The 26,224-nt window shown below is 46.8% G+C and overlaps 1 protein-coding gene across 1 annotated transcript; it reads left to right on the forward strand.

Moving 5' to 3' along the window:
• Positions 1-23,054: 23,054 nt before the first annotated feature.
• On the forward strand, positions 23,055-25,105 carry LOC123081024 (dof zinc finger protein DOF5.3). Its single transcript, XM_044503990.1, has 2 exons — positions 23,055-23,404; positions 23,608-25,105. Exons 1-2 carry the CDS (start codon positions 23,339-23,341, stop codon positions 24,670-24,672), a joined length of 1,131 nt encoding a protein of 376 aa, XP_044359925.1. The 5' UTR covers positions 23,055-23,338; the 3' UTR covers positions 24,673-25,105.
• The last annotated feature ends 1,119 nt before the right edge of the window (positions 25,106-26,224 follow it).

The raw sequence follows: 26,224 nt of genomic DNA on the forward strand, positions 1-26,224 counted from the left end.
TCAAACGTTGGATTTGGCAAAGCATTAGCCCAAGTAGATTTTCTACCGAAAAGCTCCATCTATCTCAGATCCAAGCTTTCAATAATGGTATTAAACATAAACGACCATCTTTCGTCAAAATTATCATTATTATTTTCCTCCCGCCTCCTAATGATATTGAAATCACCCCCAACTAAAATTGGGAGCTGCTCAGAGCCGTAAATTCGAACAAGATCCGCCAAAAACTCTGGTTTAAGCTCGGGCTGCGCGGCACCATAAACCTCCACCAGAGCCCAGTTAAACCCATCTGCTTTGGACCTAACCCAAAACTTAACCGCGAAGTCACCCATCACGACACTTCGGACTTCCAGCGAATCACATCTCACTCCAACTAAGATCCCACCCGATCTTCCTCGTGGAGGCAGGCAGTACCAATCGAAATCGACACCTCCAGATAAAGTATTGAGAAACTGGGGCGCAAAATTATCTCTGCCAGTTTCCGAGAGAGCAATAAAATCTAATCTATGCTCGATAGACGCATCTGCAAGAAACCTTCTTTTAGCCAAGTCTTTCAGACCTCTGCTATTCCAAAAGATTCCTTTCATATTTCATCATGAAATTTTTTTGTAGTACGGATCCTAGCACTCCTACGTACCGCTGAAGCAGGATAAACCTTCCGCTTCCACTTGCGTTTGGGTTTGCTATGGTCCTCCACCCGGTGCTCATAACCGGGCTCAGTGGATCGAACTACAGTATCTTCTAAAGTGGCATCCTCTTCCTCAGACTCAGGAATGGATGGTGCAAGATCCGCAAAAAAATTATCGAGCACTCTGACACCCAACGCATCAATATATGCATCATTCATGGGTTTTACCGCTGCTAAATTTCGAATCGTTTCTAAAGCGTGTTCCGCTTCCATCTAGGAGATCATTAACAGAGTTCGAAATTTCACTATCATTACTACCTAGTGAAACTCCTAACTGGTTTGCATTATAAATAATTTCATTATTAGAGAAATGCAAAATGGAGTTGGAGGTGTTGACCGACATACCAGTAGTGATCTCGATATCATGAAGCTTGGCCGCCCGCTTGGCGCACCTCAGCTGCATGTCATCAACGTCCTGCTGGTCCTGGAGACGGGAGCTCATCCGCCTCCCCTCAGACCTAGGATCCGGTATGCCTCCAAACACGATGACCTCCTCCCGAGTGGCCCCGTTAGGGACGAGGCCTCCAGCCCCACCCCCAACGCGCGGCCAGGTCATATCACCCAGAGGGGCGCCAGGAGCCGCAGTCACCGGCACCGGCGAGCTCGGAGGAGAGCTCAGGGCCGCCTGCCCATGCTCCCCAGTAGGCGCGGCCGCCTCTCGCCCAGGAGAAAAAGGAACCGGGGCCTCCTGCCGCATCCCTCGCCCAAGCACTACAGGAGAGGAGAGGGCCGAGACCTCCTGCCCAGGCCCCCCTCCCAAAGCTGGTGTGTCGCCGCTGGTCACCACAGACACCTCCACCGCAGTCATCGTGGCAAAGCATCGGAATGAGAAGGGGAACGATGGGCCACCTGCCCGCGATCCTCCCCTCCCTCAACCGACGGCAGCGGTGAAGGGGAGAGAGGGGCCACCTGCCCACGATCCTCCCCCTCCTTGACCGAAATCATCAGAGGTGCAGCCATCTCCATGCTCCCATCAACAGAGCCATCGGTCACAACAAAATCCAAGGGAGGGAGCGTGCACTCTAGCACGCTCTCAGACTCCACTCGATCGCTCCATAGCCTAGGAGGGGCAGAAGCTGGCTCGAAAGATCCGAATCGTAGAATGTTCATCGGCACCGAAACCGAAGGAGCAGCCCCTGTCCCGGGCGTCTGTGGTGTAGCACTGGGGCCGTTGGACGACTCATGCCCAACATCATCCCCTCACGCTGCCCTGTGACCTGATCCATCATTCCTGTCATGCATGTCCACATCTGTCCCAGCCACAGCCTCAGCAAAAAGATCAGTATCCTCAAACTCGATATCAAGTTTAAATACCTGGCCCCTATAAGTCCACTTGACCACGTCGGGTACGAACTCGATATCAAGAACACTCACCAACAGTCAGGCCACCCCGTTAGCTCGGGTAAAAGCCATATCCACTTTCTCCGTTTTCCCAACCAGAATCCCCAAGCTAGCTACCACCCGAGCATCCTGAAGCGGCTTGGATGGAGCACCGGAGAAACGCAACCAAACCTGAGTAAGAGGCGTGCCCTGCGGCTCAACTCTCTTCCACTCATGGAACTCGAGGATGCACTGCGTACCAGGAACCTTGCACAACCCAAAACTCAGAAGACGCTCCAAGTCCTCTGTTGTAGGAAAATCAACCTTATAAGAATTGGCCTCGAGAGGAGAGAGCTCTCACTGAAAATCACCCGGAGCTAACTCGCTGAGCCTGTGAATAATCTGCGCCTCAGATACATTACCCTTCGTGACCTTTACAATCCCCGTGGTTGTGCTCTGAGGCTCCTCAGGAATCTCCCTCGCACTAGGAGACTCAAAGAACATCAGCTCAGCATAGTAAACACCATAGATGGTAATACTCGGCATCTGATCACGTAAAACGGGGCACTCCCCCGTGTCATGTGCTGGCTTGAGACAAGTATCACATAACTCAGTCGTGCACTCAGCAATGAAATGGCCTCTCTCTCCACAACGGTAGCATATCATCTTTTCCTTTTTTCGAGCCCACCTCGAAGCTATGTCGGCATCGGACTTATCGGTGGCATCGGCGGTAACGGCAGGCACAGGCTCAGTCACAGGTATGTCAGCGTTAGCCAATGCCGTCACCGCCTCCAAAACCTGACCGGACAAATCCGGCGTCTGGCCAGAAACAAGCACCTCCGAGGACGTCGTCGGCTCGACAACGACAGGCGGTGAGGTGGGCGGTACCGGTTCCGGCCACCGCGACCACCGCGATGACCTCTGTAGCCACCTCTCTGCCGGTAGTCCGGGCCGGATACCCCCTCAACAAATCCTCCAGGGGGACCGTAGAACGGTTTTTCTGCGGTTCCATCACTCTGCCAAGTGTACCCACGCCCGCCTCCCGTCGACGAGGAACCACGATGTTGGCCTTCCCCGTAGACGTCGTATCCATCATCGCCCCAATGCCCACGCGGAGGGTCCCGGTCTGCATATCCGCCACTGGCATCTCTGGCCGCGTCAGTCCCGCGACCTCCGGCGTGTGCGTCCGATGCCCTAGGCCGACCATCCCGCGCTACATATTGCTGCTGCTGCTGCATGTTCTGGGCATGCACGGGCGGGCGGTGCTGAGGAGGCCCGGACTGGGTCGGCCCAGCCCTAGCGGCCGGAGGCGCGGCCTTGGCCGGCGCAGCCTTGGCCAGGGGCGGCGCAGGCTTTGGCGGAGGTGCGGCCCTGGCCGGCGGCGGCGGGGCAGGCCTCGGCGCCGGAGGCGGCGGCTTTAGCGACGGGGGAGCTGGCTTGATCGGCGGCGGCAGACCCCTTCCGCGACCCGCCATGGTCCCAGCAGAGATCGATCGAAGAGGCGGTATCCTCCTAGCGCGACCCGGCGGTAGATTAGGAAACCCCGATCGAGCGATCCTCCTGATCGTGATCGCCTTACGTGCATGGGGGACCCGGAGTCCAACACCAGCTCATGCACAGGCCCATGGGCCACGTTGCTCGCGTCCAGTCTCTGGGTCACGGACTGGGCCTCATACCCAGTCCGCCCCGGCCCCAGACTTGGTACAACAAGCTCCAGCCCAGCGTCAGTGCAAAATTGATTCAAACGCAGGCAACGCGCCGCCCGGATCTCACCGGGATCGACGGCCGCCGGCGGCGAGTGAACTTTCGCCGGCATCACTTTTTTTTTCTTTTTCCGAGTGATCTTTGTCCACCCATCCGCCGGCCGATAGGGTGACACGAGGCAAACTAACCTTAGGAAGAGGCCCTTTCCACGGCTTGATTGCCATCGCCGCTGGTTTGCAGCCCGCCGCCGGCCTTGGTGCGGAGCTCTTGCGCATGCATCTCTCTCCCGGCTTGGATGAAGGCGCAACTACATCTGCCACCAACGACGACACGGTCTACTTTGGGTCTTTGGCTGCAACCGAGTGACGATCCTCGACATCCTCTTCTTCGTCATCAACAAGCACCCAAAACCTTCCTCCAATCCCTGGATTCGGTCTCGAGATTTGATGCTCGGAAATGGTTAGATCGACGATCTCGATCTGCTCCTCCCCGCTAGATGAAACCTGCAAGCAATCCAGCACAAGAATTTCTAAGAAATCAAATATGCAAACGCATACCTGTTTGAATCATCTCACCAGCAATCAGGTACCGTCCGGCCAGAATGTCGTGCTCCTCATCCCTCACCGTCGTCCACCTTGAGCGCGGGTGTAAGTAGACGAAACCATCCCGCCAGATCTCCACCCTCCGGTCATCTTTGAAACGAATCCTCCAACGCACTTCACCGGACGGATTAGCGGACGGATCGTGATCCAGATCCGAATCGGACTCGGAACCGGCACAACCTGGCGGCCGTGACAGCGCGGGAGACGACGGTAAGGTCGCCGGACCCACGCCCCCAAGCGCCGGCTTGAGTAGCGGAGGCAACGCCGGCGGCGGCGGCACGACCACCACCCCCTCTCCACCCCCCTCACGTGCCTGGGTGATTAGCGGAGATGAATCCGGCGGGGGCGTCCACTCCCGCCGCACCTTGACAGACTCCTCGTTCACCGCGGTCGGCGGCACGGGCGGTGGCTCCGGCGGCGGCGGCTCGGCCGCCTCAGTCATCACCGACGCGCTAGTCATGTTTTTTGAATAGATAATTGATAAGAGTAATAATATATGAGATGTATGATATAAAAATTATATCATTAGAACGCCTTTCACAGCAAATTTGATGGTAAACTTGCGTAACATGCATGTCGTATATTATTAATCTATCAATGGTCAGAGCCAACCTAAAAGAATGTATTAAGCTTCTGTTGAATGGAGGGAGTAGCAGCTTTTTTTTTTTTGCAATGACGCCTTTTTAGAAAACAGAAACTTTATTACCCTGGAACTCTGCATCAAGATGCATACAACCACAATTTATTACATTGTCTATTGGCAAATATAGTGGCATAGACTGAAATACACAAGTTTGAGTGGCAGGATACGAATACGAGACTTTGGCAGTCGCATGAACCGACTATAGTGTTTTGATGATTCTCTAGTGTAAGTCTAACTAAAATAAAGTTGTATGAGGTATGCCAACCGATTAGAATAGCACCTCATGATGACGAATGATGTTACTCCACTTTAAAGGTCAGTTTAGTGTCTCACCTAAAACCCAATGTACAAGTACTACGACCAAACCTTGTTGGTGTAGGAGCTGTACTCCAAGAGGTTTTTTTGTTGTGCATTTGCAATTGATATGTCCCTGCGTTCATATAGTTTGTGAGGAGAAGAAGCTACTATGGAGAGGAATATACCGAGAGGTATTCTGTTGTGCATCATCAATCGAGATGTCCCTGCCTACATATAGTTTGTGAGGAGAAGAAGCTACCATGTACAGGAGTACCAAGGACAGTTGCCAAGCCTTCAAGATGTTAATTATGTTCAGGAATAAAAACAAGTTTATTTATTACTCTCCATGACTCTGCATCGTTTCAAGGAAGTCATTGATCTTGGTGGGTTGGCAACTGTAGGCTGTGGGTGCTACATCCAAATACAAGCAAGCATGATGACCAGTTAGTTCATTAGCTAATTTGCCAAAGCACTGAGCTCGTACAGCTTCAAGACAGAGCAGCTGATAGCAAAGGAGTAATGTCGGTTTCATGTTCAGTTCAGCAGTTCAGCTAAAGGCTCTCTGGTCACTTGGTTTAATTAATTAAAGCAGCGATGGCTGGTAAGGTCTGGTGATGCCTTCCTACAAAAGCTTCCGTTGCACGTGTCATTCTATGATTCATATTAGCAACCTTTTTGTTTTGGAAATGACCCTTTTTTTAGAAAACGGGAATTTTTAATACCCTGGAACTCTGTGTCAAGGTGCATAGAACCACAATTTATTACATTGTCTATTGGAAGTTGAGAAATAAGTAGACAAATCAACAGGTGTAATAGGCCAGATTATAAAAAGCCTATTACACGCAAATAGTTCAGAGTATGATATAAACTCTCCGGCCATGCATTGCACTCTCTTGGCTGCCAAGCTCTCTATCCGCTTCCTGTGGTGCCACTTCTGTAGCAAAGCCCATAATCCCTGCTAGCGAGCAGGTACACAAGTGTAACACCTGCATACACCTAGCAAACCAGTATTTTTCTCTTATACTTTTCCGGTTTCAGAAAGAAATGATGGACCAATAAAAGTCAAGTCTCTTTGGATCATTTTCAGGATTTTCAAAAAGGACATCATGAAGATATCAACACCTAATTAAGCACTCACTTTTCTACAAGACAACGTTATCTCAAACCAAATGTATGTGCAATGAGTATATAGCTCAAATAATTTAATATTCTATAATAATATACAAAGGTACAAATTTAACATTTTACTTTTATTAAGCTCCAATCATATCATTAACGTTAGTTGCTTTACAGTGCACTTTGGTGTTTTTTCGACTATGAATATGCTCTATGGACATAATTAATTAAGTAACTTTAGTAGGCAAGATGTCTCTATCATAACATCTCTAGTCCCAGGGATATATTATTCTCTAACTAGAATTAACATGAAGCATGTGCTCATTTTTTAGTAGTGGATGGATATGTCCTTTCCAGTGTTTAACTACCGTCTGGGAGTGCAATGTCGTACTAAATGATAAATGTGCTCAAAGTTAGAGGATGGATAAATCTGGCTGATCGATACGTCGGGCCGAGCAATTTCTTGGTGAGATGTTGTGATTATCAATTAATGATCTGAAGTGTTGAATGAGCACGGCAGAGTACCAGGCGCCAAACAGTGACTGCTACTGGCATGGACAGTGACTCAACCTAAATTTTTCCTTTTGGAAGTTTTGGCAAAACTCGTTTTGCAATGCAAGTCTACAAATGGACATGATATGTCGTCTGTGCATGCCGATGCCAAAAGGTAATAACCTCCCTTTATGAAAGAAAAAAAATCTAATAGGCAGAAGCCAAAAAAACCTATCGTATTCGACTGTTTTTATGTATATTATGGGACTTCCATATGCCTTCACTCTTATTCCTTTTTCCATATATAAGATCTCCTGATGACTCTTCAGCTGGAGATTGGGTGCAATGACGGCACACAATCAACAATCATTTATATGTTTGACAATTGTAGTTCAGTCTATTTTTTCAATTAAGTGTTACTGCTAGAAGCTGTCAAGCGGGAACGGCCCCCGCGTCATCCTCCGGGCCCTCCCTCCCTCCCCCCCCCCCCCCCCCCCCCCCCCGTCGTCTAGGGCTGCAGGGCAAAGCCCCTCACAATGGTCGGCGGTGGCGGGAGCTCTCCCTCACGGTGGTCTGCCTCGACTCGATCTCGCTGCCGATGCGTGGCTCGCGCCGCCACCGGCCTGGCTGGGTCTCCCCAAGGCTCTTCCCTTAGCTTGGTGGAGTCCGTCCTCGACATCCAGCCACGTGCAAGTGGTCCCTACTGTCGGCTTGGTTGGGTGCCGCCTCACCAGATCTGGACAGCCACGGACCAGGGCAGCACTTGTGGCTAGGGCTTCAGTCACCCCCGGTGGTACAACACTGCGGTGGTGCTAAGAGGCTCCATGGTTGTGTTGTGGTGGCCCCGTCCACGCGGATGGCGGCCGGGATTGATTGACTTGCAGGATCCGGCTTCTCCATCTTTGTCGACTGTGGGCCTGTGGCGCAACATGTGACCACTCTGGACTACGGCGTCGACCTTAGTGCGGATGGCGGTGGCCATCAAAAGATCTTCATGAGGGTTCCTCTCTCTAGATCCGATCGTTGCCTTCGGCGGTGAGATGCAATCTACAAACGACGGCTCGCGCAAAGGTATGGTTGTAGAGCGGCAGTGGTCGGTTCTCTAGCCTAGCACATCTAGCTGTCGGGATCGCTGAGAAGAGGCAGCGGCAACGCATCATTGACTTCGACGAGCTCTGGGGTGAAAATCCGTGCCTAACCCAAGTTGATTATTGGCAATGTCGATGTTTTTACATCGTTACCTTGTTGAAGGCGTTCCACGGATATGCTTGGATGGTTCTTTAGGGTGAAACCTATAATCTGACCTTTGGTGGTTGGATCCGATGACGACGGTGCTTGAGCGTTGCTCTCTTCCTGAAGACGTTGATATTGGAGAACTTCATTGTCCTTGTGGTGTCATGAGATGGCTGGTGTGGATATGGTCATATCTGTAGTTTATCGATCAAGGAGTGATTTTTTTCTTTTTCCTTGCTTAGGCATAGTTTTGGTCTTATATAACTTTGCTATTTACCATCGTGTTTTGTTTGTGTGCGCTTGCTATTGGCTGTGTGCATCCAAACTATGCAAGGGCCGGTTGTATGCTTATTATGTTTATATCCATTTGATGCTTTATTTTGAGTCAATAAAATCCATCCCTTTTCCCCAAAAAAAAGCTAGCAGTTGTCAAGCAAGCAGTACGTGCATATATAGCAGCGTCATGGATGGCGATGGATGTTGAATCTACAAGCACATTAAATAGTTTTCAACTATTGACGGGACAGGGAAACAACAGAAATTTGCATTTGGTTGCCGTCTCGTATTCGTACGTGTGCATGGTGACTGCTCATATCATGGATGGATATGCAGAAGGCAAGAAGCCACTCCCGTACGTAAAGTACCCTTGACAATCATAGCACGGAAGAACAGTGGTACCTGCAAACCACCTGGCTTGGTGAACACTTATTTGCTCATGCTGACGGCCCTGGAGCAATGGAAGAAGAAGGGCCCTTCGTTTACTGCATACGAACTGCACGTAGCCAGGACTAGGGCTGCAAACGAGTCGAATTCGAGCCAGTTGGACTAGGCTCAGCTCAGATTGTACTAAAATTCGAGCGAGCTCAAACTGATTAAAGTTCAAGGTCGAGCCATAGAAAGTGGCTCGTGCTTAGCTTGTATCGATCTCGAGCCAATCTCGAGCTAGTTTCGAGCTAAATAATAAGATGATTTATGAGTAATCTAAGGCAGTTTTTTAAACATTATAGCCAACAACACAACATAGAAAACCACTATAGAATTTGACTTATTCTCTCTCAACTAAAGGCTAGCCCTTGATAAGTAGGCATCAATGAACTAGAAAGATAGAAAAATGGAGGTGCGTCTACTCTTAAACTTTGGCTGAGAATAAATGGATATTTGACACATGACTAATCACACACCAAATTGAGGCTAAATTTCTCCTGTTTAATTAGGCCTCCATGTTTCCTACTATGTAAAATTGAGAATAATTGTACACGACATATATGGCAATAAATTATCCTATTTTGTTTAAATATACATCAAGATTATTTAATATAGTTATATAACATCGAGCTATCGAGCTAAATTCGAGCGAGCCAGTGTTGGCTCAAGATTAACTCATTTTACTATCGAGCTACATAAAATGTTCATACTCAGCTCATTTTTTTTAGTCGATCTCGAGTCGAGTCAAAATACGAGTCGATCTCGAGCGGCTCACGAGCCTCGAGCTTTTCTTGCAGCCCTAGCCAGGACCAGCCCTAAGCTAGCCCTACATTCATACATTCAAAACTGTCTCACGAAAATATGCATCATTTGATATTAGTTAGTGAATACACAAATTTTATCGCATTGTGTTTGTTTTAGGAGGATTTGTCACAAGTGCGTGAAGGAGAGGCCAAGTTGTATGTCTGGAATATGTACACAACAAGGTTTTGGGTTCCGAGCATGCACGCAAGCAGGACCAGCTATAAGAGAGAAGGTCAACAAAAAATATATTTTCTTTCCTTTTGTGCAGTAGCAATTGAGATGTCCCTGCCTTCATATAGTTTGTGAGGACAAGAAGCTACCGTGGGTAGAAATATACCAAGGACAGTTACCAAGCTATCAAGATCTTAATTATGTTCAGGAATAAAAACACTTTTATTTATTACTCTCCATGATTCTGCATCGTTTCAATGAAGTTGTTCATCTTGGTGGCTTGGAAACCGTAGGCTCCCTTCACTAGTAGAAAAAGAGGCTTCCATACGCCCCCATTAGTCCCTAAAATAATCAAACCGCGACAAAAGGGTTCTTTAGTCGCGGTTCGGGAGGAGACCCGTGACCAACTATCTGGGCCCAGCGCGCTCGGTCGACAGCTGGTGGACGGGAGGGGCTTTAGTCCCGGTTGGCCAGGCCAACCGGGACTAAAGGTCCTCAGGCTGGCCCGAAGGCCTTTAGTCGCGGTTGGCCAGACCAACCGGGACTAAAGGTTAGTCCTTTAGTCCCGGTTGGTGCCACCAACCGGTACTAATGGGATTTGAGGCATTAGTACCGGTTCACGGCACGAACCGGTACTAAAGGGCCCATCAAACTCTACCCCCACCCCCCCCCTGGACCGCCTTTTCAGATTTCGAAAAACCAAAAGAAAATGATGGAAATGTCAAAAAATAAAATAAAATAAGTTTCTCATGTGATATGTGGTCTAGTTGTTGGGAAAATTAAGAAATATGAATTTCGACTTTATTTGCAAAATCTCTCTGGAATTTCTTAAATTGGGCATAACTTTTGCATACGAACTCGGATGAAAGTTAAACATTTTCAAAATACTCAAAAACCTAACAGAAAAAAAGATACGGGGCTTTTAAGATCTGGAGAGGCAAAAAATTCAAAAAATTTCAAATTGTGGTCAAACTGTGGTCAAACAATGGTCAAACTATTCTAGAATATTAGTGTTACTAAATAATTATTTCAGTTTTTCTAAATTTTGGTCAAATCTGGTCAAACTGTGATCAAACAGTGGTCAAACAATGGTCAAACTAATTATTTCAGAAATATTAGTGTTACTAAATAATTATTGTTTTTAAAAACAATAGTTTCAAACTCAAACAGTGAAATGTGTCACTTCATGCTCAAGCTAAATTCCTGAGGGTTAATAGAATTGACATCCTACTATTGTCAGGAAAACAACAAGTGCAGACTTGGAAACGAGGGAGAATAGAACCCGGAAGTTAAGCATGCTCAGGCTGGAGTAGTGAGAGGATGGGTGACCGTCCGGGAAGTTAGATGATTTGGAATGATGAGGGGTGATTAGAGATTAGAGGATAAATTGAGCAGTGATGAGGGGTGGTGATTAGAGATTAGAGGTTAAAATAATTCAAAAATTTGAAAATAAAAAAATAAAAAAAAATCGCAAAAAAACCAGGTTTAGGGGGGCTAAAACCCTAAACCTGCGGAGGAGGCCTTTAGTCCCGGTTAGCCACGAGAACCGGGACTAAAGGCCTTTAGTCGCGGTTCGTAAGAGGCGCGACTAAAGGGGGCCTTTAGTCGCGCATATTTAGTCCCGGTTGCACAGCCGGGATTAATGGCCTTTGCAAACCGGGACTAAAGGCCTATTCTCTACCAGTGCTTGCACGTGTCATTCTATGATTCATATTTGTTAGAGTTGTGTCGAATATAGTGTACGAATTAGGTTACAGTTGGACTTGTAGTTGTATTGTGTCTAGATAGGATATGGAGTCGTGTCCTAGTAGGACACTTATATCCTAGGCCTCTCATATATAGCGGGGCTAGACACACGATGTAACCTATGCCAACATAATAGCACAGGCGCGCAAGGGGGAGCCGGCGGCGTGTGCCGGCGCCCGCCCGGGGATGTAGCCATATCGGTGAACCTCGTTAACAAATCTCGGTGCCGTGCCTCGTGTGATTGCTTGGTCCTCGGATGATCGATGGTATGCCTCGGATTTATTCTAACAAGTAGTATCATGAGCAAGGTTCGAAGAGACCGCGGATTATTGATCTAGAGGAAGTATCGAGTTTAAGATGCAGCCGGTTACGGTGTGGTTCTCGGCGAGATTGGAAAAAGCAATCGGAATCATCTGGATGTCGACGAGATCGAAGCGAATCGGATTCAGCGGCATATGGCGCAAGCAGCAGGATTGTCTGTCTATTGACGTGGCGGCTGGAAGCGGCCTGGTTAGGTGCGCGTGGCGCAGCAAGGACAACGGGCAAGGCTGAGGTGCTGCGCGGAAGTGTTGCTGTGCATATTCGATGGAAACTCCAGAGACAAGGTACATGCATGAGATTTGTTTTAGACAAGAGGAGGACCGAGTCCTCACGTGACATACGACGCAAGGCAACACATTGTTTTGAGCGAAAAAAAAATCCAACGTGATACTGCAGTACATTGGAAAGCTTTAGGCAAAGCAAGCTAGCATCGGGAGTGGCCAAGGCAAGAGCAAATTCACTTACAGTCAACTGGTTGATTTGTTACTAGTAGTACACAAATTCTGTACTTGGGGCATCGCGTGGAAAGTTCGGATAATTTTTCGCAGGGTCAGCTATACGAAGAACCATGACATCAATGTTACCAGGTTTGAGGTGGAGAAGTTCGACGGGACTGAAAACCTTGGGTTATGGCAGACATGGGTGAAAGATTTGTTGGCACAACAGCGATGCTTGAAAGCGTTGCGGGAAGTCATGATAGCTGAGATGGAAGTATCATGTGATGGATGGGAATTCGCGGAAGACGGTATGGGAGCCTCGAGCGTGTCGTACAGTCGAACGAGATCGGCTGGGTCGGACTAGATAGTCTGACGGATCGACTTGGATGTCGGTTGGAACAGAAGACGGTGGTGGAATCGGCGACAGCGACATAGGAGCGTGATGCTGATGGTGACCGACTTTTGGGCTTGGAAACACGTGGCGCAGGCCCAAGGGGTTGGCGGCTTCGACAAGACTATGGCGCGGGGTTGATTCAAGACGGTGCGCACATGAGAGCTTGAAGTCGACGGGGCGCGACGATGGACTGATCATCTACCATGGAGTCATGTTCAAGGTGGAGCTGGATTGAGGGGCTACGGTGTAAGGATCTAGAGAATCGAAGCCTATTCAGTGGGAAAAACGAGTGACATGCAATTCGGACTAGAGCCCAGTGGTCTGATGGAAGCGTGAAACTCGTCATCGGTCGGTGATGATCGGTGGTACTCTGCAGTGGGGGTTGAGTGGTGTGGGTTCGCGACCCTTGAGACTCGACCGGGACAGCGGAGGCTCGACGCGGTAATAGCGGCGAGGCGTGCGGTATGCACGGGGCATGGAGACGGGCCAGGGCTCTGGTGGTCATACATGTGGTGAGACAACTACGAATTTGACTCGGGATGATTACAAGCAACGGTGAAATTCTTTCAAGTTTCAGACAGACGGTCAAGGAAGAGCGGTGATGTTGAGTTCAGGTAACTCCTATGTGTGACACTCAATATGTGAGTTGCTCACTTTCACGCAGGTCAGTGATCAGTGTGTGATGGCGTTGGACTGATACTCTGGAAGTTGGGAGCACAAACTAGAGTAATAAGGAACTTAATTTTGCTCGAGTGATGACTGTGGTCAAGAAAAGAAGGGACTACAAGTTGCAGGTGGAGTCATATGGAGTCTTTGGAGTAGCAGCGGTACTCATGGGATAAGCTCAAGTCCAATGTACATGGAAGTTTGACGCATTGAGGAATTCAAGGTGGTGGAGAATATTCGCCAAGGTGGAGTTTGTTAGAGTTGTGTCGAATATAGTGTACGAGTTAGGTTACAGTTGGACTTGTAGTTGTATTGTGTTTAGATAGGATATGGAGTCGTGTCCTAGTAGGACACTTATATCCTAGGCCTCTCATATATAGCGGGGCTAGACACACGATGTAACCTATGCCAACATAATAGCACAGGCGCGCAAGGGGGAGCCGGCGGCGTGTGCCGGCGCCCGGGTTGCCGGTGTGCGGTATTGTGACAGTGTCAGGGGGAGGAGCGCCCGTAGTCAAGCCCCGGGATGTAGCCATATCGATGAACCTCGTTAACAAATCTCGGTGCCGTGCCTCGTGTGATTGCTTGGTCCTCGGATGATCGATGGTATACCTCGGATTTATTCTAACAATATTAGCAACTTTTCTATTTTTGGCAGTGACACCTTTTTAGAACACGGAAACTTTATTACCCTGGAACTCTGCATCAAGATGCATACAACCATAATTTATTACATTGTCTATTGGCAAATCTGCTGGCACATACCGAAATACACAAGTTTGATCGGCAGGAATGGAATGAAATCTCATATTCGTATCCTGCCAATCAAACTTGTGTATTTCGGTCTGTGCCAGTAGATTTGCCAATTGACGATGTAATAAAATATGGTTGTATGCATCTTGATGCAGAGTTTCAAGGTAAGAAAGTTTCCGTGTTCTAGAAAGGCGTCACTGCCAAAAAATAGAAAAGTTACTAATATGAATCATAGAATGACACGTGCAATGGAGCCTACGGTTTCCAAGCCACCAAGATCAACAACTTCCTTGAAACGATGCCGAATCATGGAGAGTAATAAATAAAAGTGTTTTTATTCCTGAACATAATTAAGATCTTGATGGCATGGCAACTGTCCTTGGTATATTTCTGCCCATGGTAGCTTCTTGTCCTCATTAACTATATGAAGACAGGGACATCTCAATTGCTACTGCCCATGGTAGCTTCTTGTCCTCACAAACAAATAATATCTTTTCTTTTCTTTTCTGTTCTTTTTTGGTACATAAAAAAATCCACACACTCAATTTAAGGGATTAAAGTACTAATTTGAGATAATAATGCATTACAAAGTTGTTACATTGGGGTAGAAAAGTCTATTAGTGACATTTTCCTGCTAATAAACTGGCATCTTGGGAGAAACACTAGTTACTTACCACCACATGACAATGAATACAGTGCACAGGCAAATGCATATGTTATGAGTCCACTCATCGTCTACGCCCGCTGGTGTGACAGTCTGGCGACCTCATCTTCGTCCCATTCCTGCTGATGGATGTTGAGGTCGGGAAGGCCTAATATGGTGTGATTCGACCTATTGAATAACACCACGCCCAGGTCGATTGTGCGCCATCTGATGTGATCCCATCAAATCCACCTATTTATCCTCGTAATGGAGCCACTTGGTGCGGTCCCTCTTTGCTTTTAACACTTGCCTGGCGGTGGTCTCCTTGAAGATTTCACCAGGGCAGACGGTCAAGGCATAGACGGTGTAGCTCCCGTCCCATGCTTCCTTAACAGTGAGGCGAGGGAGAGCATGTTGTGGCCGATATGACCTGTGCGAGCGAATCCTCTCTTGCCCATACAGGATCTGCACGTACCCGTGCTCGACATCCAGAAGAAAACACTACGATTTCAAATCCAAATCCGGGCACTCATTGAAGACTGCGGAATCCTCCTGTGCGGCCTCCAGCACGTCACAACAATCCCACTCCTCCTCCTCCTTGGTGATGAGGGAGGACTCCTCTGCTTGCTCCTCGTCCAAGGATCCGTTCCTCCTCGAAGAGCGGCACAAAGTCCGGTCATAGGAGTCGGTGCTAAATCTGGCATATCTCGAGGTAGGGGTCCTAAGCTAGGGGTCTTAGAGCGATGCTAACATGGACACAAGATTTTACCCAAGTTCAGACTCTCTCGAAGAGATAATACCCTATGTCATGTTTTTGATTATATTGATATGGGGTATAGTACAGAGTACATGTATCTACCACGAAATTGTTGTATATGATTCTAATGAATATGAGATCATCTATTGACTAGCCCAGTCCCAGTTTATATAATGCACCAGAGGCCTAGGATTTAGAAGAGTCGTAGTTTGTGCGCCAAATCTTTTGGAATCTTCCTTGTATATGCCATAGGCTGCCCAAAGTGGCCCATTAGTGAACCGCCATAGGGGTCCTCAGCCCGACCCACCTGGCTGGGAGATAATGTGGTGAGTACCCCCTAGTCCAGGACAACAATAGTAGCCCCCTTGAGTTGGTCTTCAAGTTGGGAACGCTCCTTGGTTCTTCTGAAATGTTCTTCGTCTTTGGTTGTCAGTCTTGAAAACTGGTTCAACAAATCTTCCCATCTCCGATCTTGAGGATCGCCGAGGTGTATCCGAAGAGCTCACATGTCAGGCATCCTAGGAGCCCCTTTAAGTTCTCGGCTCTTATCAATGCCTTGTTATTTTTACGCCACACCTCGAGTTCAAAGTTTTTCCCATTCAGCGGTGTCCTCTTGCAGCCGAGTTCCAACGCCGGACTGTAACCGAGGTGTCTTTTTGTAGCCGAGAACCAATGCCGGATTTTATCTGAGGTGTCATAGATTACCTCGGTCTTGAAAAATTGAAGGAGTTCAATCGAGCTTAATGCCGGAAACGTCCTCTAGGGAGCCAGCCACTTGCATCTGAGCTTTATGCTGGACTGCTTTCGAGGTGGTGCACCACCTCGGCCTTGGGCTGATTTTTTGTGGATTTTTTTAATTAACGCACTTTATTCTCTACCGAGATGTATAGCCAGCATCCCTCAAGGTATGTGCTGGCCTAAAATCCAAAATGCACTTGAAGGATAACAAAAAACCATTGATCCCAGTAGCCATTAAGACTCAGGCCAATTTGCGAAATTGGCCTAAGGATCAAGTCCTTTCTCGGCAACATACATAGGAATGGAAATGCGGCGCACAATAGCTCCCGAGACTCAGGTTGAGTGCGGCCGACCAACCTAAGGATTGTAATCTCCTCGGGAACTGTTTTGCACTTTGATTTTTTTGCATTGAATCGTCAAGGCAGTAGCCCCCAAGACTTGGGTTGGGCACATGGACAACCCTAGGATCGTATCTCCTTGGGAACTTGATCGGTCGGTGTTTGAGTGTCTCCATCACCGAGGTGCAGCTCAGTAGGGAACATGGCGAACTGCGGGTCGGAAAAGTTTTCCTAAACAGAGCCATCACGCAGGAGACCTCGATCAAGATGATGTCTTGCCTCCTAAAAAACATATAAAAAGTTAAAGGTGTCATAAGTTCGAAAAACCAAAAAACTTATGTAAAAACTTAATGTCTGAATTAAATCAAGTTTTTTGGTTCCAATCCAGAATTGCTCTTAAAAATTAATTTGTGCTTTCCTCATTCTTTAACATGATACCTTCGATCTCCAGACTTCAAGCGGGTCAGCCTTCGGCTTCAACCTCCCTTTCCGAAGGCCGAGTGCTTCTCAGGGTAGTTTAGTAAACTATACTTGAGCGGCTCTAGAGAGAAAGCTATCCGGCTATTGACCACACAGTCGCGTTGGAAAAAGGAGTAGTAGAAAAAGACTTTGCAACGACTTATAAGAAAACATATATTATAAAACGACACATATGAATTTGAGAGCCCCATTTAACTTGGGGAAAAGACGTTTTAACAAACAACATTTTTAACAAACAAACTTTTTGTTTAAGGCAAATATAACTTTTCGTTGAACTGAACAAAAATTGAAATTTTGAAAAAAAAATTGAGCATGAAAGCGACTTAGCTAGTTAATGTGCTCAGTGTGGATGACATGGTACAGGTTTGTGGCGGGACGAAGACGTCCATCGAATTTTTCTAGATCCGACACGGTGCGTATTCCTCGGCCTAGCCGAGGTCCCAGCCCCCAAGCCCGTCCCGAGGTGACCGAGCGAGGAGCTCGGCTTGGTGGTGGCGATGCAGCATGGTCGATGAGGCGAAGCCCCTGGTCCAGCGGTCGTAACGAATTTGGTCAGTGGGGTGATGATGAAGCCCCTGTGGTATGTTGATGAAGCGATCGCGAAGCCCCCGGTCTAACCGAGGTGACAGAGTAGGTTGGCGGCGTGACGCCGGAGCCCCCACATCAACCTACGTGTCGAAGCAGGTCAGCGTGGTTGTCGCTGAAAGAAGTGACGGTGCTGGTCAGAATTTGTGATACGGTCTATGCTGGCCTGATGTGGAGGGTGTGGGTGGCGGTTTTATGAACTATTTGGATAGGGAAACAGTCATTTTATAGGCATGGGCGGTGATAAAATGTGGCATGTGGCAGGGATGGTCGCGGGCAGTTGGCACACAACAACCACCATTAATAATTGGTACACCTCCTGATGCCATGAGTGTCTGTCGTCTACACCATTCGTAGTGCAAGGAGATGAGCCGCGTGGGATGCTGAGCAGGGAGATGAAAATTCTCTCCCACACGAGTGGGTGGCAGATGGAATGCCCACAAAACCAATGCCCTACAACCTACAAATATGGAGGCTCATAGGCTCGACATGGAGCGCCGTCAATAAATATGGCAATCCGGCACCGTATGACAACTCTGCTAGAGGGGTCATTAGGGCCAAAATCTCTATATCACCGGTTATTATGGTGACTCCGCAAAAGTTGCTCTAAGCTAGCGCAACAAAGGATCCCGCCCAGGGCTCTTTATCTAAAGGGCCTACGCGGGTCCTATATGTATGCTAATGGGTGTTACCATAGTGGGAGGCTTAATCAATGTAGTAGAGTCATAGATTCCTAAGTGAATACATGAAGATTACCAGATTGGGTTTGTTTCGGGAGGGTTGGCAATGAGTAGGTGGACAAGAGGGAAAGCCGCTAGTATCTCTGGAATAGGTTCACAATTTAGACATCCCGCATTTTTTGAGATAATTAAAGCAAAAAAATCTAGTGAGCAACACTATACTTACAGAATTTTATATTCTAAAAAATTATGCATCCTATGCATGGGAGAAATCCATCATTTTTTCCTCCCATGTCTCTCTCATGTTCCCACCTCACCCCATTGATAGTTGCTCGTTCTACCCAGGCTACCCAACATTTTCCCTCCAGCAATATAGCTAATCGGATTAGGGATGGCAGGGCAGAATGGGGTGACGCTATACATAGTAGTGCGAGGTTAGGGTTTGGCCTAAAGGCATTTGGCTTAATGCCAATTTGGAATTCTGTTCTCGCGCTAGTGGGCGGCATGTGTCAGGTTGTTGCTGGCTCCCTCCCACAACTTCTCCCCATGGTGGATGCCAATTGTGGGAGTTGTATTGGGTAGAAGCTTCATCTCAATAATCATGGTGGATAGCCATATCTTCCCAAAGCTGGTCAAATCTAACACTCTTCTTAGGGCCACCGTGGTTATAGTGTAGGAGAGGAGGATGGATTCATTTGTCGATTGTATCCAATCTAGGGTTCCATGGTAAATCTAAGTTGGTTTTGAAGCATCATCTCCTATCTTATCCATCTACTCTGTTCTCATATGCTTGAGCTACAAATCAAACAACAACATGTTTCCAACGAGCGTCATGAGTGGCTCATGTGGACCGGTGGCCACTGGTGGACAGGTTGGCAAATATTAATACCCCTTCTTCAACCTCCACATGGGAGTCCCTCTTCAGCTTGCACTATGATGGCAACAACACGACCAAAGATTGTGTCCAAGGAATCTCCGACAAGATTGCCGCTCGTCGGAGAACTCAATTGCTTTCAGTTGCGTCCTTTGGGGTCCTGTTTGCAAATGACAAGGAGCTGCTTTTAATTTCAATTTACTTTAGAGTCCTGATGGCTCTATTTTATATGCATTTTTACAGCTCATTTGTTGCATATTATCTCCATATATTCCTACTGAACCAAGTTCATGTCCATTATGCATGGTTTTCGGTTTTCACTCTTTTCACTATCACTATTGCATAGTTTGTGTTTTTATTTAGTTTTATTAGCTTCCTTTGTTTCGTTATGTCTATAGGTGCTTTGGATCAACCATGGACCAAGCATGATGAAAAGGCAAAGGCTGGGTTCAATACAGAGGACTTCCAGGCACCAGACTTAGGTACTTCAGAGTGTAAAAATGACATTTTTTGAAAGTGCTCAAAATCAAGATGTAATACCATAGGTGCATCGGCTTCATTCATACTCCCTCCGTCCGGAAAAGCTTGTCCCTCAAATGGATGTATCTAGCACTAACTTGGTGCTAGATACATCCATTTGATGGACAAGCTTGGGACAAGCTTTTTCGGATGGAGGAAGTATGATTCTAATGAGCCCAAGAACATCAAAATCCGAGTTCGAAATGACGATCATTCTCCGAAGAATACCAGAACGTTCAACGTGCACGGTACAACCGTACCATGCCTTAAAAAGCCCAAAATGGTTCAGACCTGATGGGATTCTTGGTGGATTTCATTCCTGTTTTTTCCTTCAACATATTTGGCCATCAAAGGAAGTTTTGGCTCATTTAGAGCCCTTGGATCAAAGGAGAAAAGATACATCTATGGATGAGGCTTTCACAGAGCCCTTATATACACACCTTCAAGCCTAGCCGCCTCCATCATCCATCATACATCCAAGATCAACCTCCATCACTTCTATTGCTACTCCAACACCACCTCGAGAGAAGAAGGAACAAGATCAAGAGAATGAAGAGAAGGCTCTAGCACGCACCGCATCGGCCTTCGGGGCGGTGCTTTCTCCACCGTGCCACCACTGACATCACTATCTCTACCACGCCATCACCGTTGGTGCCGCCTCCACCAACGCCACCATGTGTTCTCCATTCCACTGCTCGATGTCGACTCTCTCCTCTAGGTAACCCGACTTTATGTTTGAGTAGTTGTACTTGTTCTTGGGTATATGGATGAACTCTTTATGATTAGAATTAAATTCAATTAAGCGATCCAATATATTTTGTTTATGTTCGAGTAGCTTTCATGTGTGTTGTGAGGAGCACGCACACAACATTATCGCCTTGATTGGCTGTGAACCATATTACTACTGCTGTTTTGGGCTAGTTGTTGAAGTAATTCGAGGTGCCAGTAAAAGCCTCTACCTTCGCCTTGTCCAATCTGTAGGGGAATAATAGAGAACCCTTGGTGAGTCCGCGTCTGTATCCGGACCCGCCCACTTAAGCACATAAAGAGTAGTTTAGGGACAATACATAGACCTATGCTCCGCACTTGTTGCATGGATCATATTAGTATTGATGGCTATGGAACACTCGAGCACACCTTATTGCTCAAGCACTGCCTATACTAACTTAGCATTTTCTTATTCCTATTTTTACCTTCAGTTCGTAGTCTAGGTAAAGTCCTTTTTATTCCGGTTTGGGCGCGTACCGAGTTTCATTAGTGAAAATGTCTCCTTGCGGGTTCGACACTCTATTTGCCATGGAAGTGCTACAACACCCTATGCTCTTGCTGGACATCAAGTACTTTCAGTACTGTTGTATCGCTTTGGATATTATGAACACCGGTTTCGAGGATCTTCATGTCCCTTCTCAAAAAATTACATGGATTTGTACAAACTATAGATTACGCATGTTGGCACGGCAAACTATTGTCCCACCTCACCAACCAAGAGCTAGGATGGAATTGGAGAACATACTACTAGTTGATATTCATACAAGTCTAATAGTATCTATTTATTTACCAAGCAAGAGCTAGGATGGGATTGGTCTAGAAGTATCTATTTACAGACCGAGTACTCTCAAAACATTTGGACATATATCTATAAGATGCATACATTACTCTTAAATACACTAGTAAGTTTTATCGACATACAGTGACCCTGCAAACAACATAATTTGGTAGTATTGGTTTATTGAGATTTACATAGATATCCATTGTAACAAAATAGTAGCTTAAACGTCCGAAACAAAATAAAAAACATTCTTTGTGACAAAATACAATTTATTCTTAAATCTATAAAATATGTTTCTACTGATAAATATTGGAAGGGTATGAAAAATAAGTACCTAAGATGCAGGAGCTTGTGTAAATTGTTCGTTTTTCTTATTATTTCTATAGTAATATTTAGGCTGGTATGTTGAATGAATAATATTAATAGAAACAATATATATCTTTACATCAAGATGAGTTAGCACGAAGTAAAAAAGTTCAATATAAATAGATGGTACTCCCTTTATTCTGGTAGCTAAGCCCAAATTTTTACCGATGCATTAGCTGGAAACATTAATGAAATCCGTAAAATTGATTTTATTAATTGTGCTTATCTATTAATTTTCCTAGAATTAACTATTTTACGGAAATACTGTGGCCAACAAAACATTCAAGTGTCATATCTCGATTTAACATTTCCGGTATGTATATGCTCTATTAAACAATTAACATGTAGGTAGAAGGAAATAAAATGACAAAATGTCATAAACACAAAATATTCTAAATACCTTCTCAAAATCCAAAATTATTTGAAATAAATATAAAATGCTCTCAAAATAATATTAAAAAATATTCATAATTTATTTATGAGTTTTTAAAATTTCTCAAATTAATACTTCTAAATTTATTCAGCTTTTTATATTTTCCTAGATTTTTTCATATTATGTTCTGTTTTGTGCCTATTTTCTTGTTTGCAAAACGATTGTTGCATCACTAGTCATGCCACTTTCACTATGTCGGTGGTCAAATCATCAATCCTTACATATATTCGACTATATAATCACAAATAAACTCAACCAATAGTTGCTTGATAAAAAACGAGTTTAGTCCCAAGTTTGTCATGGTCTCTTTTTCCTTTAGGACATCCTCAACATGAAAATTGGACTAAGCTCCAACATTATAGGGCCTCCATGGAACCGTGGGATTACGAAGACACGGAAATAGGAAAGCACATAAGAATAACACAGGAATTTTGAGATTAAATGTTTGCTTCATTGGAAGAAGACACATGCATGGTGCATTCAAAATTGAAGTGAACTTCTCCATGAGATGTTGGTTTCCTCCAAACTACTAGGAAAAATTTGAAAGCTGAGGTTTTCTTTACGTGTAATCCAAGTATCCAAAGTGTAATATTTTTTTCTTTTGCTTACGACTGCAATCCACCATTGTTCCCGCAATAAACCTTATTGGCTTTTAAGGTTGGCTGAACTTGGAGTCCCAAAACAAAGTGAGTGAACCAAAATTACTAAAACACTAGTAGTATCATTTAACTTTATGGCCTGGTATTGACTATTATGTGGCTGCAAATCAACTATAGCAAGCTAGCTACTCAGTACTACATTAATTAATTATTGCAACTGTAGCTAGCAACACTGCATGCATCAGCAAGGTAGCATGGGTAGCCGTCTCAGCCCCATCAGCACTCACCATGGAAAAAGCAAAAGTGTGTAAATAAAGGAAAACAACAACAAGATGATGTCCTCTCCCTCCTCCAAGTCGCCACAAGCTAGAGCGAGAGAGAGAGAGACCCTTCTCTCTCATCTCTTGGTTGTGCTGCTACCTGGCGCTCTCTCCTTTTTCTCTCTCCTCTTGGGTAGCTCTCGCTCCCTCTCAAAGCAGTCAAGAGCTAGACCCTCCTGTCTCCTCTAGCTTCCATTCCATTCCTTTCCTTGGTACTAGTACTCTGATTCCCTTTGATTTCCCCAGCTGCCGCAGCTGCCAAGTCTCTTCCTCCCACTATCTCTTCTCTCCAACCTCCAGTCCAGCCAGCCGCCCAAACACCTCTCTCCTCTCCCAACAACTCTCTCTGGAAGTCTAGATCGCCGGCCATGATCTTCCCTCCTGCCTTCCTCGATTCATCAAGCTGCTGGAATACCAACCACAACCAGCTTCAGGTATGCATCCTTGCGGTCAATTAATTGTTCTGTCAAGATTTTGTTCACACAAGAAAAAAAAAGAGAGAGAATATGTTCTAGCTAAGCTAGGGTTTGCTGATGGCAGATATACATCCTCTGCTGATTGCTGCACTATGTATCTTGGAATATACTCCATATACACATCTTGGCTGACGCTTAATTCCTGACCACTTAATTTGCAGCTGCAGCAAATCGGCAGTAACACTCATGTCACTACTACTCCTTCACCTGCTGGCCACGGTCCTGGAGATGGAGGAGGCAGCAACAACAACAATCATGGTCAGCAGGAAGGACTAATGGCCACGGCCGGGGCCGGAGGAGGTGGTGGTGATGGCGGCGGCGGCGGCGGTGGCGATGGTGACAGCGCTGGCGGCGGGAGCAACAAGCCGATGTCGATGTCGGAGCGGGCGCGGCTGGCGCGGGTGCCGCAGCCGGAGCCGGGGCTCAACTGCCCGCGCTGCGACTCCACCAACACCAAGTTCTGCTACTTCAACAACTACTCCCTCACCCAGCCCCGCCACTTCTGCCGAGCCTGCCGCCGCTACTGGACCCGCGGCGGCGCGCTCCGCAACGTCCCCGTCGGCGGCGGGTACCGTCGCCACGCCAAGCGCAGCGCCAAGCCCAAGGCCGGGTCGGCTGGATCCGGAACCGCCGCGGCAGGGACGTCGTCTGCGACGTCGACGACGCCCAGCACCACTGCTTGCACCACCGGCACTGCCACTGCGCCGCCCGCTCTGCAGTACTCCATGTTCGGCAGCGCGCCGCCGCACGGCAGCCGGTTCGCCGATAGCTTCGACCCCGCGAGCCTCGGCCTCAGCTTCCCCGCCAGGCTGCTCTTCCCTGACAGCGGCGCCTACGCGGCCGACGGTGGCGCGCAGCAGCACCACCATCACCACCAGGGGAACGGGAACGGCATGGAGCAGTGGGCGGCAGCGCAGATGCAGAGCTTCCCGTTCCTGCACGCCATGGATCACCAGATGTCGGGGAATCAGCCACCGGCTTCGGCAATGCCCACCACAATGGCGGCGATGCAGGGCATGTTCCACCTAGGGCTACAGAGCGGCGGCGGCGGCGGCGGCAATGGCGACGATGGAGGAAACCACCAGTTCCACCACCCGCCGGCCAAGAGGGACTACCAGCAGCAGCAGGATTACCCAAGCAGCAGGGGCATGTACGGGGACGTGGTCAATGGCAATGGCGGCGGCTTCAATTTCTATTCCAGCACTAGCAATGCAGCTGGTAATTAGCTAGCTAGATCTAGCTAGCTTTGTTCTTGCAAACCTAGATTGATGCATGGTGAAATGGGGCCGGGGATGTATAAATTCTTCATCACTACAATATGTGTTACAAGAACTCGATCCATCTCGTCGATCGAGATCTCCAGAGGAGGGGGGATATCAATGCATACACAAGAATGTTAACCTTTTGTCTGTTGAGTGTCTGATCACTATGGCCTTAATTTGTAGTACTATTGTTTACTTGTTGTTTCATATACTTAGCAGCTAAGTGTAGTGTGTTAGCAGCCCCTGCATATGCATGCTCTCTGGGATCTTTCCAATTGAGTTTTATTACTTTTTTCATGCATTAATTTGTGGGTATGTACCAATGTCCCGCTTCTACACTGTGCTAGTTTCATCAAACTCTTGATGATTTATATATGTCAGGTTCTCTTTGTATCAAGGATCTACTTCGCGTGTTTGCGTGAAGGTTTTTCATTATGGTTTTATTGAGTCTCGGATGACTGGTCTTTTTCAATTAAGCCACGATCGACACTGAGAATTTTCAATATGACTGTGAGATGCTTGCAAAACTTAACATTTTCTTGGCTATGAGAATAAACAATGCATCTTTTTTGCACTATATGAACAAAAACCACAACACAGTGACTATTTTCTTAAATTTGTATGAACAATTTTGTAAAACAGGTTGAGACTTAAGAATATCTCATTTGGCTGTCGACCGTTGTCTTAGATGTATCCTTTTCATATTTAATTTTGTGGGCTAGTTTGTTGCAATCAAAAGTTGTACTCCGTTAAGGTGTGGTTCATTGTTTTGTCTGAAAATGCGCAAGGCGTACATATATACTTATGTATTCAGTAAGGCTAGTTACTCTAATGTGTCATGTTGTTGGATGTATCGTGTATATGCTAAGATCATCTCTAACGATCTCCTAAAATTCAAAGGAGGATACGGCGGAGTATCGATCCTTTTGTGGAGAATATTTGCTCCTCTAAACAAGTGCCGTTTCTAACCTATCTAATAAATTTAACAGAGTAAAAAAATCAACACAAATTCGGTGCAAATTTAGACTTGATTCTGTACAAAATTGATTCGAAATAGAAATACATAACAAATTTGCACAAACTAAATGAAATTTAGAACATAATTGCATAAAAACTAATTAAACTACTAATAGTCTCATTCTCGATCCTCACCCACTCTGATTCGGTGAGCCCTCCGATGTCCCTCGTCGCTGTAGGAGTCGCTGTAGAGGTCGATGACCTCTGTCCTCCCGGCCCCGTACTGCTTGTACTGCCGGCACTCTACCTTGACGCGCTCCGGGTAGTAGCCGCGAGCTCCACCATGTAGGCCTCGCCGGCTTGCTCTACCTCAAGGCACTCGCGGGCCTACCGGTCTTCCCGCATATCTCGTCAGGCGGCCACCTGGGGGTTGACTGGCTCCAACCGTGGTAGGCCGTGGGAGAAGTTGCGTCGGGCGGCCGCACCGTGGAGATTGACTGACTTGATGTCATATGTGTGTACCGCATGCACCGCGGAATGGAAGGAGCCAAGCCAATGC

The sequence above is a fragment of the Triticum aestivum genome, chromosome 3D (genome assembly GCF_018294505.1).
Source record: "Triticum aestivum cultivar Chinese Spring chromosome 3D, IWGSC CS RefSeq v2.1, whole genome shotgun sequence".
Classification (NCBI taxonomy): Eukaryota; Viridiplantae; Streptophyta; class Magnoliopsida; order Poales; family Poaceae; genus Triticum; species Triticum aestivum.